This window comes from Lepidothrix coronata, unplaced genomic scaffold, assembly GCF_001604755.1.
Source record: "Lepidothrix coronata isolate B3197 unplaced genomic scaffold, Lepidothrix_coronata-1.0 Scaffold201, whole genome shotgun sequence".
Taxonomy (NCBI): domain Eukaryota; kingdom Metazoa; phylum Chordata; class Aves; order Passeriformes; family Pipridae; genus Lepidothrix; species Lepidothrix coronata.
In genome coordinates this window covers 1,616,309-1,630,848 of record NW_016690381.1, presented here as the reverse complement: position 1 = coordinate 1,630,848, position 14,540 = coordinate 1,616,309, and the positions used below count along the sequence as shown (strand labels likewise).

General features: G+C 47.6%; 1 protein-coding gene across 1 annotated transcript in view; it reads left to right on the top strand.

Moving 5' to 3' along the window:
- Nucleotides 1-547: 547 nt before the first annotated feature.
- LOC108505887 (transmembrane protein 189-like) overlaps nt 548-14,540 on the top strand; it is an 18,593-nt gene continuing 4,600 nt past the window's right edge. Inside the window, exons 1-5 of the mRNA XM_017832308.1 lie at nt 548-674; nt 3,735-3,854; nt 11,914-12,005; nt 13,534-13,678; nt 14,303-14,537. Coding sequence (XP_017687797.1) covers nt 548-674; nt 3,735-3,854; nt 11,914-12,005; nt 13,534-13,678; nt 14,303-14,537 — 719 coding nt within the window. The remainder of the gene's footprint in view (nt 675-3,734; nt 3,855-11,913; nt 12,006-13,533; nt 13,679-14,302; nt 14,538-14,540) is intronic.

Genomic DNA, 14,540 nt, shown 5'->3' with positions numbered 1-14,540 from the left:
AGGCCGCCCGGCACCGCCCCGCACCGACAGCCCAGGACCGCCCCACACCGGCCGCCAAGGACCGCCCCGCCCGGCTCGGAACCGCACCGCCCCGCCCGCCTGGGACCGCACCGCACGGCCCGGAACCGGGACTGCCGCGACCGCCCCGCCCCGCCCGGCCCGGCACCGCCCCGCTCCAGCCCCGCTCCAGCACGGCACCGCCCCGCTCCAGACCCGCTCCAGCACGGCCCCGCCCGGAGCCGCCCCGCACCGACCGGCACCGCCCCGCTACTCCCGGGCACGCACGACCCGCCCCGCCCGCCCCGCCCGCCCCGCCCCGGCCCGGCCGCCGCCCGGCCCCGCCCCCGCTGCGCCCCGGCCGTGCCGCCTCGCCATTGGTCGCTGCGCGCGGGGCGGCGCTGCCCATTGGCACGTCGGGCGCGCGGCGGCGGCGGCGATTGGCGGGGCGCGCCGTGGGCGGGGCCGCCGTGCCCGCCCCGCCGCAGCGCGGCCCGTTGCGGACGCGGCCGGGCGGGAGCGCGGGCCCTGCGCGCCCAGCGGGGCGGACATGGCGGGCAGCGGCGCGGCGGCCGCGGCGCCCAGGGACGAGCCCCCGGAGGAGCCCGAGGGCGGCGGGCGGCGCTGGGGCGCGCAGCACGCCGGGGCCCGCGAGCTGGCCGAGCTCTACTCGCCAGGTGAGGCGGCGCGGCCGCGCGGGAGCGCGGGCGGGGCCCTCGGGCCGGGCGCTCGGGGTGGCTCCTTCGGGCCCGGCTCTCCCCGGGGCCCCGCTCCCCCCGAGACACCGCGGTCCGTTCCGACGCGGCCCCGGGAGCCCTGAGGGCGGGGATGGGCCGGGCCCTGCCGGGCGGGTCCCCGGGGCTGCCGCCCCCGGCCCGGCCCGGGCAGCGCGGGGCTCCCGGCGGGGCTGGGACCGGGCCGGGTGTGCGGCCCCGAGCGTTTGGAACCAGAAACGGCTCAGAACGGGGCGGGGGGAGGTGTTCTTTTTAAAAACTGGCAATCAAAAAGCGAGGCTTTCCTTCTAAAAGCGGCTCTGGTCGCTGCACGAGGTAACGACAGAAGCTTTGGCTGAAGAACGTTTATTCAGGGAGCTGCTCTGAGGTCTCCAGGCCTGGCCTCTCAGAAAGGGGTGGAGGGATTCCTGTTCTAGTCTTCCTGGAGCATGGTGCACATCAAACAGGCTTCAATTTGCCGTTCGAGTGCTTACTGGATGACTATTCGATCATGCTGTGGAAATAGCTGCAAACTCCTTATAATTAGGCGTAGTTTGTGTTTAGCTCACAGTGTGAGCAGTGCTGGGTGTTCCTGCTCTTCCCAGTGAATGCATTTGCAGGTGAGGAATTAGGAAAGGGAAGACCCGTTTTCAGCTCTTTGTGGTTTCCAGCAGGTCAGCTGAGCTCAGCTCACACAAGGCAATTCCTGCACAAGTAGGTTCTTGCTCACACAGGGCCAAGGGATGATAAGGAAACCAAGGCCTTTGTTGGTTTGTCCGGCAAGTTGTTTGGGGCAAGTCTTCAGCTGGTTTTGGTCGCCTCCCGTTTGCCTTGAGAAGGTGCTGTGTGACATCTGGACACACAGTTGTGGTCCAGCTGGGTCTGGTTCCTGTTTTACACAAAAGCAATCCCTGACTTTGGCTCATGAGGAAAAGGTTTTCCTCCCCAAACAACTCACTGCCCTTGTCGTTGGCTGTAGAGGGAGGTTCCTGGGCAGTCTGTGAAGCAGCACATGTGCAGTGATACTGTGTCAGAAAGCTGTGAGGGTGTGTTGGATACACAAATTTTTTCTGGCATTACATAAATAATTTGCATAAACAATGTCAGAATATGTATTATGGAGGAAGCACACGATGTCCAGCTTCTGAATTCATTAGAGCAGGGATTACATTTGATTGTGCAGAATGAGTATGACTGGAATATCTCCCTGATTTCTTTAAGCACACTCTTTGTGGCTTTGTCACCTCATTCCTTCAGGCAGGACACACTTCTAGATTTGAGTGCCCTTTAAACACAAGTAATTGGTGCTGACTCAGCTCCTTGAGTGATTTGCCTTCCCAGTGCAGAGCTGAGGCTGCGTTTTTGGACTCAGGTGTCTCCACAGCCATGCTGGGATCCCAATGTTCAGAGTACAGAAGTGTTTGCACACACTGAGCTCAGGGGACTTGCCATGGAGAAGCCTCATTTCCCGCAGCCAGCTAATTGTACCCACTTAGCTCCTCTAATCAGGGTGTGGTTTTCTTATGCAGGAAGTGAGTGTTAATTAACTCTTACTTTCATTACTCCAGGGATCTCTTTATAGAATCGCCCACATTGTCACCTGATGCTACTGTCAGATATGGCTGTTCCTGTGTCTTAATTTAATTTCACGATTCTCTCCTCTGCTACTGCAGAGGCTGTTAATTTGTATACTCGGGGTCTTTCTAGAGCAAAACTGGCCTGTAAAAGTCTTTGTTCACCCTTTCAAATATTGCTTTGTAGGCACATTGGAGGTAATTCTGATCCTCCTTTTATGTTCCTACTTCCCTGTTTGTTGTATGGTACACTTGAGAGGGAGGACTTGATTTAGCATTTAGGAGGAGAAATTTGATCAGGCTGTAGGTCAGGAGGGAGGAGGAGTAGGACAGAAGCTCTTGTCCTGAACACATGCTAGGCCCGAGCGTGCCTGGGAGAGCACATGCACCTCCCTGGAGTCCTCACTTAGTGTTCCTTGGGTGTGGCTTTGTGGGGAAGGGGCTGCTCTGGGGAGCCCTGGGCAGGAGGAGGCTGTGCTGGCTGACCCTGAGCGTGTCAAGAGCTGACTGCAGCCCGGGGCCCTTCTGGCCACGGTGGCAGCTCAGATCTCCTGCCTGGCCTTGGGCATTAAAGGTCTGTTCCTGATTCCTTAATCCACATGGGCCTCACCCTGAGCGTCCCCTGCTCTTGGCCTCGGAGCCTCGTGAGGATCCTGCAGTGATGAACAGGCAGCAGCTCTCTGCTGCTAATCTGATATTCAAAGTGTTACTGTACTCTCATCTGCCTGTTCCCTTTCTATATTCATTAATGATTTTTTTATGGAGGTACAAAGTAGTACAGCAAGGTGCAGGAGAGAATTCGTGCCAGTTCTTTCTCTTTGCTTATTCTGTCCTTTGTCATCTCAGAGTGGCTGAGAGTTCCCTCCCTTTGCCTGGGAGCAGGAAGGCAAAAACAAGGCAGCAGTTCAGTGAGAAGCTTCAGAGGGTACACTTGCAACGCTAGACAAGTCATTCCAGGGCCACCAAAATACAGGATGGTGCTTTTTCCTGTTAGTGCAACAGCTTTATTTAAAATCTCAGAGCTTGTAAATATTACAGATCACGAGGAGATTTAAATACGTCTGAGGCCAGAAATTTGTTCCCAGATTCAGCCATTCCAGCAACACTGAATATTGGATGAAATGCAAATTGAGAAAAGGAGGAACATTATGCCAGCAATCTCAGGGAGAAGGAAACTAGGACAATGTGAGATGATGTCTGATTTGTCCCTGTTATTTGGGCAAGGGCAGAGGGAAGGGGTTAGTGGCGGCTCAGGGAAGAGGGATGTCATTTAACAAAATGAGTGCACCTCCCATGGATAAATAAGTTTCTCTTTCAGTTCCCTGTCAGACAAATGGAGCGAGTCATCCAGGTAGTAGAATGGTCTGTCTGTATTATTTCAGACTCCAAAATGTCCTCTCAGATAAAAGTAAAACGTGCTTTTTTCCTTTTTTTTTTTTTTTCCCAACAGGAAAGAGGCTACAAGAATGGATCTCTGTCATCTTATGCTTCTCTCTGATCTGTTTCAATTTTTACAATCTCCTCTTTTATTTGCGACTGGAACACACGCCCTCGGTTATCGTTGGGATATGTAAGTAGGAAATGTTCACTGTCCCAAAGAAGGCAAGACTGTTGGAATATGGGAAGCAAGTGTGGTGATCCTTTAGGTTTGACTTGCTGTTGGAAAGGGTGAGGGACAATTATTGTGCGTGCAAGTGCAGAGCCTCTGAAACTGAGACCATCTGCAAAGTTTGTTACTGCTTTGTGTTTCATGTCAGTGGCTTCTCGGTATCTTAAAGGGGAAGTTTTTGACATAGCTGTGTAAGTTTGGTGGTTTTGGGTAGTCATTGCAAGTGTAAGGACTATTGAGAAGGAAAAGAGCTGTGAAGGTGGTCAGAGATGGAAACAAAATACACTGGTTGACAAAAACATTTACAAGAACTTTTCAGAAAGCAAAAGCTTGAGAAATGTTATAAAAGGTGGCTTTGAATTGGCTTGATTTCGAGGGACTGCAAAGTGACCATGAGAATTTTGGAGAACTGTGCTTTCATGTCAGGATGTGACATTTGGCCTTTGTCCTCAATGATGACTTTTTTCCAGCAATACAAGACAAGTTGCCATTTTCTTGTGGTAATAAATGTGACTGTTGGTCTCTTATTACTTCATTGGGTGGGAAGCGAAGGCAGGCAAGCCCAGCAGCTCAGTCTCACCTCTGTGCCTTGGGCTGTAAAGGCGTTTACATTGCAGGATCTCGGTGGGGCAGAGCTGCAGTGGGAGCTGATGATTCCCCCTTTTCCATGGAGGAGACGAAGAACCAGGGAAGGCTCTAGTTTGCTGCTGTACAGCTTTACTGATAGAATCAGGAATTGCATGGAATTAGCTACAGGAAAAAACTGACTCAGAATGAGCAGGGTGTGAAAAGGGACCCACAACATTCGTTACATCAGTCAAAGCCTAACCCTGGGTACAACTTGAATATTCCTTAACACACAGAGCAGAAAGGATCAGTGTTTACACGAGTTTTGTGGCACAGGATGGTGTGCAGAAGCAGTTGCACACAGACTTTGTTGAGAAGAGGCAGAGAGGGCAGCGGAGCAGGCGGGCACTCACACTCGGTCTGTGGGCACTGCCTGGGCACTGCTGGTCCCTGGGTGGGAGGGGATGTGGGAAAAGGAAAGAGGTTTCAGTTTAGAAATCTGAAGGGTCATCTATGCAATGCATACCTTTCATAGCTCTCTGGAAAACTTCTGCTATGGGAAGAGGGAGGGAATAGTATCCAAGCATTTCACCAGTGTCCTCCCATACTTGCAAAGAATACTGAATACAATAGTAACTCCTGTGTTGGGTGTGTATAAACATTTACATGCTTTTGCATTAATTGCCTGGTTAGCTGAAAGGAGAACACACGGTGTCATTCCTTAGGGCACTGTCTGAGGTAGTACAGCTGTTCATTCCTGTGCTTTAGAATAAAACACATTTTTGTATAAACTGTGTGAGGTGTATGTTTTAGAAGAGAATGCTGCTTGTTTATAGTCACTGCTGTATATTGCTAATTAATTAAACAAACAAACAAACAACCCCCCACCCAAAACACAGCAGCAGGTTCAAGCAGTGGTATATGATAGAAGCTATGAATTTCTCCCAGAGCTGGGAAGTGGCAATTCCTGATATCTGTGTAAAGGGGGCTGGGGGGAGCAGTGTCCTCCCACTGTGAATCACACCAGCCCTCTTGGCCTCATTCAGTCTTGCCTGCTCTCAGCTGATGAGGTGGAGGTGTTGGGAGGAATGAAGAAGAACATGGCCTGTGAACTGCTCCTTAGTGACAAGGGCAGATGCAGACAAGAGAATCACCAGTAATGGTTAACCTGTAGTGCGATCTATTTGTTGCTGGCTTTCATCTCAGAGTTAATGCTGATAAAAGCTTGAGTTCTCTGATATCCTGGTTACCAGTTTAACTGATAAAGCAGCCAATTCAGTGATAGTATTATTTAAGTAGTAGTGAATGATTAAAGTATCGGAATCTGGATTCTGTGTAAATAAAATGGTGTGGAAATAACTGATAGTGTGTACAAAAATGAGTGCAATAAAATAATAAGTGCTGCAGGCTATCTTGTTTTGTTGTCTTCAGTACATTATTTCTTCAGGTGAAGTGTGAATTATGTCTGTAATTCACAGATTTTATTAGTTTGGGGGTTTTATATTAGTTTTTATTACTTTTTGTGAAGCTCATCTCCATGAAAGTCCTGATTCCTAAATCCTGCGGGTGTTACAGCGGGTATGATTGGGAACACTGAGTCACAGGCAGCTGAGGTGTGTTCCAGTGAGGGCCCTCCTCAAGCACAGTTTGGAATATTGACCTTTGAGATGAGGTCACAAAATAAACATTCTGCTAATAAAGATGTAGCTCTGGATCGAGTTCACACCAGACCTTTGGAAACCTGAAAGGCATCAGTGATCCACTGGGATGGATCTGCTCTGCTGCACAGACCTGTCCATTGAATGCATTGTTGGCACCCCCTCTTATGCAAATACATATCTTCTTTTAAGAAATGGAGTAGTTTGAACATTCTGCATCATTCCACTTTGCCTGTAATTAAATCTTTTTTTGTACTTTTAAAGGAACACTTAATTGTGGCATGAGTAATTCTGTGAATACTGTAATCCAGAGATTCTTGGGACAAAAAAGGTCTGATCCTGCTCTGGCTGGCAGGAAGCAGGTCCTTCCCTATGTGCTGTGGGAGGCAGGTCTGTGCTGCTGTGCTGAGTCACCCACGGCATCACTGAGGAGAGACCTTCATGGCCTTGGTTAGAATGGCTCCTGCACTGGGGGGTTTCCTGCTGACTAAGGATGATCTTGCTGGAAAGGAAGAGGCATGTGAGTCTCTTGTCTTTCAGTCTGGTTTAGCAGAGATGAGACAACTTCCTTCCCTTCCTCATTGTCAGGAAAGAAAAAAAAAGGAGTGGGCAGAGGATGGATTTCTTTTGTTGCTTCTGTTAAATCCAGTCATGCCCTATTCTGAATATCCTCAGCTGCTGAGCAGCCATGGAAATGTTCCTCTTTCTGCAAGCTGCCAGTCATGCAGATTTGAATTTGGTATTTTATTGGCATGCACACACATGCACCCAGTAAACTGTGGGCAGCCCTGGCTGGGGGTGGGGTGTGATGGAGGTTCAACACCCCCATCTTTTCCCACTGCAGCAGGACACCGTCCCAGCAGTGCCACAGAACCAGAGCAGCCTCGACCACTCTAATAGATGTTTGGTAGTGCCAGGGACAAGGCTGGCAAAGGTGTTATTGTTTGATAAGCAGAAAAGCCTCAGCAAAACACATAAAATCAGGTTTGAAAGCCGTTATACCTTCAGGTGAGTTTGTGGTGTCCAGCTTATTTTTCAATAGTTCATATGTTATGTAGTTCATATTCATATGTAGTTCATATATTAATAGCATCTAGATAAAAAGTTTGGCAAGTTAAAACATGGATCCTGGTTTTCATTTCCTCTCCCTCTTGCCTTTGTATAGGGTTTTAAACCCTCTTTTCCAAGTTGGTTGACTTGTTTCAGACATTTGGCTTTTATGTGCAGCCACATTTGCTCGTAACAGAGACTGTGCATTGCAGTCTTAGAAAAAAGAAAGTTAACTTTGTGTTGTAACCTGTTTATATTTGTAAGAACTGCCTCACATAGGACAGATATCTTTAGGAACATCTTGTGCCATGACACAAGGTACAATTAATTGCTGCTGACTTGAGAGCTGGGCACCGCATTTTTTTTAACTGATTTGAGGTCCACGTTCCTGCAGATGTTGTGGGTTAGGCAGAGAGAGCACACGGGAGGAAATCACTTAGTGAGCTTTCAAAATAGAAACTGGATCTCATAAAGGCCCAGCAGCTCTTTGTTCCAAGCTCAAGCAGCTCTGCAGGGCTGCACTCCATCAGCTGCATTGCAGAGCCAAAGGATGAGTGTGTAACACACGAGAGCCCTGGCACAGGTTGGAGTAAAACCACTCCAGACACATCAGTGCTGAATGAAGGTCATGGTGGGCATGTGGGGTGGGTGTCCCCATCCTCTGCCTCACAGCTGTAACAATGTTGCTTCGCTTTGGAGTTACTTTGTGCACTACAGTGAGTTTCCACTTGAAATTTTGTTTTAAAAGGTCCTTGAAATTACACTAGAAGCCTCAGGTAGCAACAGAAAAGGATCTTTTGCAAGTCTTTGTCACCTGCTGTCCTACCCACCTGAAGTACCCATCAGTTACTTGGTAGCTGTAGGTAACTTTGTGTTTCCACCCTAAACTGTATCATCTCTTGCAGGTGGAAACTCCACAAGTGGTTAAATAGGCAAAACTTGGATTCTGTGTTGCACTGTGCACAAATGAGCGTGCATTGCATTACAATGTTTGTCTCCTGTGGATCCTTTGGGCACTACTGGGGAGTTCTCTTGGGAGCCCCGGTCCAGCCCCTGTAAGGAGGAGAAAGAGGAGGCTGTTGATCATGAAAGTGGAGTTATGTGGTACAATTGCTGGTTTGCACTCGGGCAGGTGATGTTGGCACCAGTTATCTGTTCTTCATGTCACTTGGATTAAGGGATGGACTTCCTGGCGTGCTGGCAGCTGTCAGGCAGGGCAGAGGGAGAGCTGAGCCCTTCTCCCCCTTGAGGCTCCTGCCCTGGTACTGGAGGGACACTGGTGGCACGGCCCCTTCTCTGTCCCCACTGTGTGCCCAGGGGACGTGCTGTCGCTCTCTCTGGCAGCAGCAGGGACAAAGACAGCTCTGTGTGCCTGCCCAGTTGTCAGAGGCTCTCTCCAAGTTACAAGGGACTTTGGCTGAGGATTTAAGAGCTGTAGGTCTTGGTGGTCCTGATCCACTCAGAAAACTGCCTCTTGCACCTCAAACACACACACATGTGTTGGGTGTTGCCCTGCTGGAGTGCCTGGGCACAGGGCAGACCCTGAACAGAGCAGTGTGATGGTGGGTTACATCCCATGCCAGCCCAGTGTTCAGGTGCTGGGGCTCTGGGTGCCAACCTGCAGGCACAGAACTACCCAGTGCTCCCAGGGACAGAGCTCACCTTGCTTCATTCTGGGAGTGTTTTAAAGGGATGAAACTGGAGGATTAGTTGATTAATCATACTAATGAAAGTGTTGGATTTTTTTTTAGTGGGAGAAAATTTGCTCTTGATTTTCATTTAGTATCCATTGTTCTCTGTACCTTTAATCACCACCTTCTGGGATGACATAAATGCTTTTTCTAGTAATGCATTTGCAGGGAAAAGAAGTTCTCACAGTGGTACTTTTTATTTAAGAACCTGAGGCCTTGGTAAAATTGTCAGGACTTTGTCATTTAAATGTGCTTTACAAGCCCTCTGTCAGCTGGAGAAATAGCAGGAACAGCTTGCTTCGTGCAAACACACTAAGGTTAAAGACATGAGAATAAAATTTGGCTGTTCCTATCATTAAGTTTATCAGGCAGTGATTCTTAGCCAAGCTGTGCTTTGGTAGATGAGTATTTGCTTTAGGAGTCACTGCTGTTCAGCCTCAGGGGAGACTGTGCCCTAATTCCTTGGGGATCTCCTTTCCCTGGTAGTGTCCAAGCTGGCTCAGCCCCGAGGCCAGGTCAGGTCTGCTGCAGTCAGGGCTGAGCTGTGAGGTGTGGGGTGTGCTGCTCTCAGGGGGCATTGCTGGGACACAAGGATTACACAGCTCCCAGAGCAGGGATTCAGCACAAGGAGAAGCTCAGGCTCCGTGAGAAACGTGCCAGTCCTGCCAAGGGAGCTCCTGTGACATAGCACACACTTTTCCTGCCTCTGGAGAGGACTTGTTTGAAACTGCAGCTATAATGGGATAGAACTACTCTATATAATAATAATAATAATAATAGTAATACATGTGCTATCTGAGCCCTTCTTGTATTTCACAGTTCAGCTGCATTCTCTGGTTACTGCACTGTGAGGTCCATTCTCACTGAATTCTTCTCACCTTTATTAGCCAAAATGATGAACTCTTCTTTGCTGCTTTCAAGCTGCTACACTTTGTGCTTGTTGGAATGTCCAGATTTTATTTTTTTAGCCTTGTAATTTGCTGTAGTATCAAGCCTCTGCCTTCTCTGTACTGAAAGCCACTACGTGGGGAAGGCAGATGACTAAGGCATTTTATTTTTATAAGCATGTAAGTGTTCACAGAGTTCAGAGCATTCTGAGTTGGAAGGGACCCACAAGGATCATCAAGTCCAACTCTTTAGTGAATGGCCCATACAGGGATCAAACCCACAGCCTTAGCTTTGTTAGCACCATGCTCGAACCAACTGAGCTAATGACAAACAACTGTCACTTCAGCATACTGATTTTTAGAAAACAAGATTTTTTTTCTGTGTAGAGTTAGCCACTCCCCTGACCCTTCAGTGCTGTAACATTCAGCTCATTCATACAATCACTGATTAAAAATTACTATACTTCTCAATGATGTTATACAACAGCATCAAGTTATTTAATAACACCTTATGCTGGTTTTTTTTTTCCTCTCCAGAGACTCTACCTGAATTTTTACAGTAAATATGAAACTTTATATGCTCTGTTGTAAGAACTCCAGGTTACAATTTGGTAATTATACCTGCACAAAGCCAGCCTTACTCTCAGCTCATAAAATTTCGGCAAAGTACATCTTTTTGTTGTAAACACGTGAAATAGCTTTGTCTCTTGAAGCCCTCCTAGTGCAGTGCCTGCTCTCGTGGGGCTCCTCCCGCTGGCCCGGGACCAGCCAGCCCACAGGAAGTGGTTTGTGCTCCCTGCAAGAGCAGCCCTTGGGTGAGGCTGCGAGTTGTTGTGTCTGAGTTTGACTCTTAAACGAGGAAGAGGTGGAGCGGGCCCTTTTCTGTGGCCCAAACCCCTACAGCTTCCCTGGTTTCTGAGCAGGACACAAGCGAGACAAAGCTGTCTTGTGTTAATGGTGTGTTTGGGGCAGTTGCTCTTCCAGTCCTGCAGCCAAGTGGTGACTGTGCTGAGTGCCAGGTCCTGCTCCAGCATGGCCCTGACCCAGAGGAGGTCCCACTTCCTCATGTCCCTGACCCAGAGGAGGCTCCTGTTCCATCATGGTCTCTGAGCCTGGGGACAGGACACACCCCAAGTGTTATGATGCTGGTCATGTATAACCTTAGTACAGTTTTAGCTCTTCTATTATTACTCATCCTGCACAAGTGCAGAAGAGTGAGCAAGCCCTTCTGCAGCACAGCTAGAATGAGATTGCTAGTAGTTAGGTTTTTTCCAATTGCTGAAGTATAATGCATTGCTCCAGGCACCCTCCATTCTTCCCTCTTAGGTTTCTACCAGCTGACATCAAAGCAATATGTGAAACATCTATTGAACCCTCAGTATTTTGCCTCAATTTCTGTTGCTGCTCCTGCAGGCGTTTCAGACTCTAATGGTGCAGCTGCTGGAGGCCATGAGGGCTAATGGGGACATTAGCTCAGCGAGAATGGTATTTTAGTTGTTGCAAAGAGAAGTGTTGTTTGGATATCTTCCCCTGAACCCAGGCTGCTTGCCCTTTCAGCTGCTGGGAGCAGATCTAAAAGCTATTGTGTCCCACCCGGTCTCACTGGAGCTTGCGTGTGTGGTCTGAAACAAAAGCAAATGTACACAATTTACTGCTTATAAAATAAGCTGTCTCCAGTACAATAAGGAGATACATAAAGAATGAAGTGTTTCCTGGTGTATTTAAGAGTTTGGGCCAACTGGATAATGGATTCAGCAGTGAGGGTTGATTTATGGTATGAAAAGAAAGCTTTCCGGGTAGCGGGTGCCACACTAATCGTGCATTTATTTCTTCTCCCTGTTGGAAAACGAAAGGTGAGAAGGACTGCAGAGGTGAGGGATCAGCTAAGGAAAAGGTACCCACATGGAGTGGTCCATCTGTTCTGTACAGGATGGGCTAAACACAAAATCCTGCTATATATTTAATGAAGAATGTTACTGTCCAAGTGGTCTATTGTTAACCTCTTTTTCTTACTTGCCTGACCTTATGTTTATTCAGACTGGGTAGATCTCCTATGAGTGCAAATATGTAAGTGAAAGGTAGATAAACAACTTGTAAAACAAGTATAAAATGTGACTAAGTCAGTAACAATGCTGTGTTTCTCTAACTGTCTCTCTCCTCATTGAAGTTGCAGGAGTTGTTACCGCTGACTTCTTATCAGGATTATTTCACTGGGGAGCAGATACCTGGGGATCTGTGGAGCTACCCATAGTTGGAAAGGTTTGAGATTGTTATTCTTAAGCTTGAAAAAGTTATGAAATACTTTCCTGAAGCACTTCCAGTGTTCCCAGCTGAATTGGGCAGTTACAGGCTCCGTCTTCAGTCCTGCCAGAGTAACCAGCTCCACACCCCAGAGCCCTCCGTGGAACAGCACTGGGCAGTGCTGGGGCAGGGCTGTGTTTGCACCTGGCCTGGGTGACACGTGCAAGGTGACATTGCTCCATTTTATCACCTCGTTCGAGGTTTGCACACAGTTTTGCAATACCAGTGTTTGCAGACCTTCCCGAGGTTCTGTGGGAACCACAAGTGGAGGAACTGTACAGTGCTTGGGCACTGTAGATCCTCAAAAAACAACGTCCATAGATGTGGAGAGTTGTCCCTGCAGCTGAACTCCTAAAAACTTGTGAAACATGAGGGTGCTCCAGTAAGAATCTTTGCAGCTCTCTGTTCTACTGCCCCTGTTGTAGATGTAGTAATATTAGAATGGTGATGACTGAAGATTTAATTAGAGATATATTATACACCTGCAGCTACAAATGCCACTTGCTTAGTGGAAGGTGCACTGGCTTCCATTGTAAGCAATCATCTGTTTTCTTAATTAAATTTCTAAGTAGTTACCATTAATTACTTCTCACAGTGCAATATTAGAAGGATCATTGTTTTTTTTTTTTTTTTTAAAAAAAGCATGTGGGCTATTCCTTGTAATTATTCAGAAATACATAAACTACCACAGCAGATTTTAGACTGCTGGTTTTGGTTTATTTTTGTTCACCTTCAATAGACTTAGTAGTCTTTGAATCCTGGCATCTCTGGACCATAGTTTACATTAAAAAAAAAAAAGCTGGAGACTTTGCACTAAATGACCCTGAGTTCAGGCTGCTCAGGACACCTTTGCACAGGCTGTATGTGATGGATGTGGTAAAAGCAAATCAGTAACTGGTTTGACTGTCACACACAGTAAAGCAATTGCTCTGTCTCCTCTAGGACTGTGTGTTCTGATGTGATTTCTGCTCTTAGAGGTGACTTTTGTAGTCTGTTTGACTTCCATTGCCTTATCCAGTCACTTAACTTGCATTTATTCTATTAGAGCTGGCACCTGTACCCCATACAAAAATGATAGGTTGAATTTTAATATTTTAGTGTTTTTTCCTTGGTTGATGCTGCTTATTAAGCAAATTATATTTGTGATTTTCACAAGCTTATTTTGCCTGTGAAATTAGGATGCTGATGCTTTGTTTTTGAGATCTAGAGACTACAGGTTCTAATTGAAAATTAAGAAGAATAAAACTGAAAACTGAAAACCTGGATTTGGGAGCTGAATTGCTTCTGAAATGTAAATCAAATAATCTGAAATGTTGTCATCACAAAAGTTTGATGCTGCTCACATGCTTTGTACTCTGGAATTCTCTTAATCTCAGTCATCACAGTAGAATGTATGAGAGGGGGTTTGGGGTTTGTTGGGGGGTTTCTTTGGTAATATTTTCTTTCCAAGACCAGTGTTGAGCTGTGGTGTCATTGTTTTTTCCAGGCTTTCATCCGACCCTTTAGGGAACATCACATTGACCCCACAGCCATTACCAGACATGATTTCATAGAGACCAATGGGGACAACTGCTTCATGACACTGGTCCCACTGGCCAACATGGCATACAAATTTGTTTCTTTTTCCCCAGGTAAGCTGTTACTTCTGACTTCTGTGGATTTAGCATTGTTGCTATTTAGATGAACGTTTGTCTGTGTGAAGGTAGGAGAAATCCATGACTGTGACATGACAAGGAAGAGCTGTTGGAAGCATGGTGCTCCTGGCAGGAGGGAGGGAAGCTTTTTTTCCTGCAGGTAGGGTGGCAGAAGGTGGCACAGAGGGGTTCTCTAGCTCAACAGAGGATAACTGGGGCTGAAGAGTTGTGCAACTAAGCATTAGAAGTTATGCTAAATACTCTTTTTATAAGGATCAAGCTGTGAGCATATAGGGAAACCTTTGTTCTAAAGTATATAACATATAACAACAAGGCTTCATCTCCGTGCAAAAGCACTTTATGTGCAAACTAGAAGTCAAGAACTAAAGGATTAAATTCATTTTATAGATGGTCAGCTCAGTTTGACTTCCTGTTTATGGTGCATTCACAGATATTGGCACTTCCCAGCCTGTCTTGTGACATTTGGGAATTGCTTATGGCTCACTGGCTCTTCTGCCAAAGCAGCTTCGTTGAGGCCTTTGTTAGCTCCTGTGGCACCAGCCCTAGTAGAAATTTGCCTTTTCAGAACTGGTGTTTAAAGATGCACATGTTGTTTTGCAGAGGCATTATATGAGACGTGTCCCTGGGAGTGTTACGTCTTCGCGCTCATCATCTTCATCACCATGACGAACCAGATCCACAAGTGGTCCCACACGTACTTTGGGCTCCCACGCTGGGTCATATTCCTGCAGGACTGGCACATTATCCTGCCCAGGAAGCACCACAGGATCCATCATGTGTCTCCACACGAGACCTACTTCTGCATCACCACTGGTACTGCCCTTGGGGTCGTGCTGCA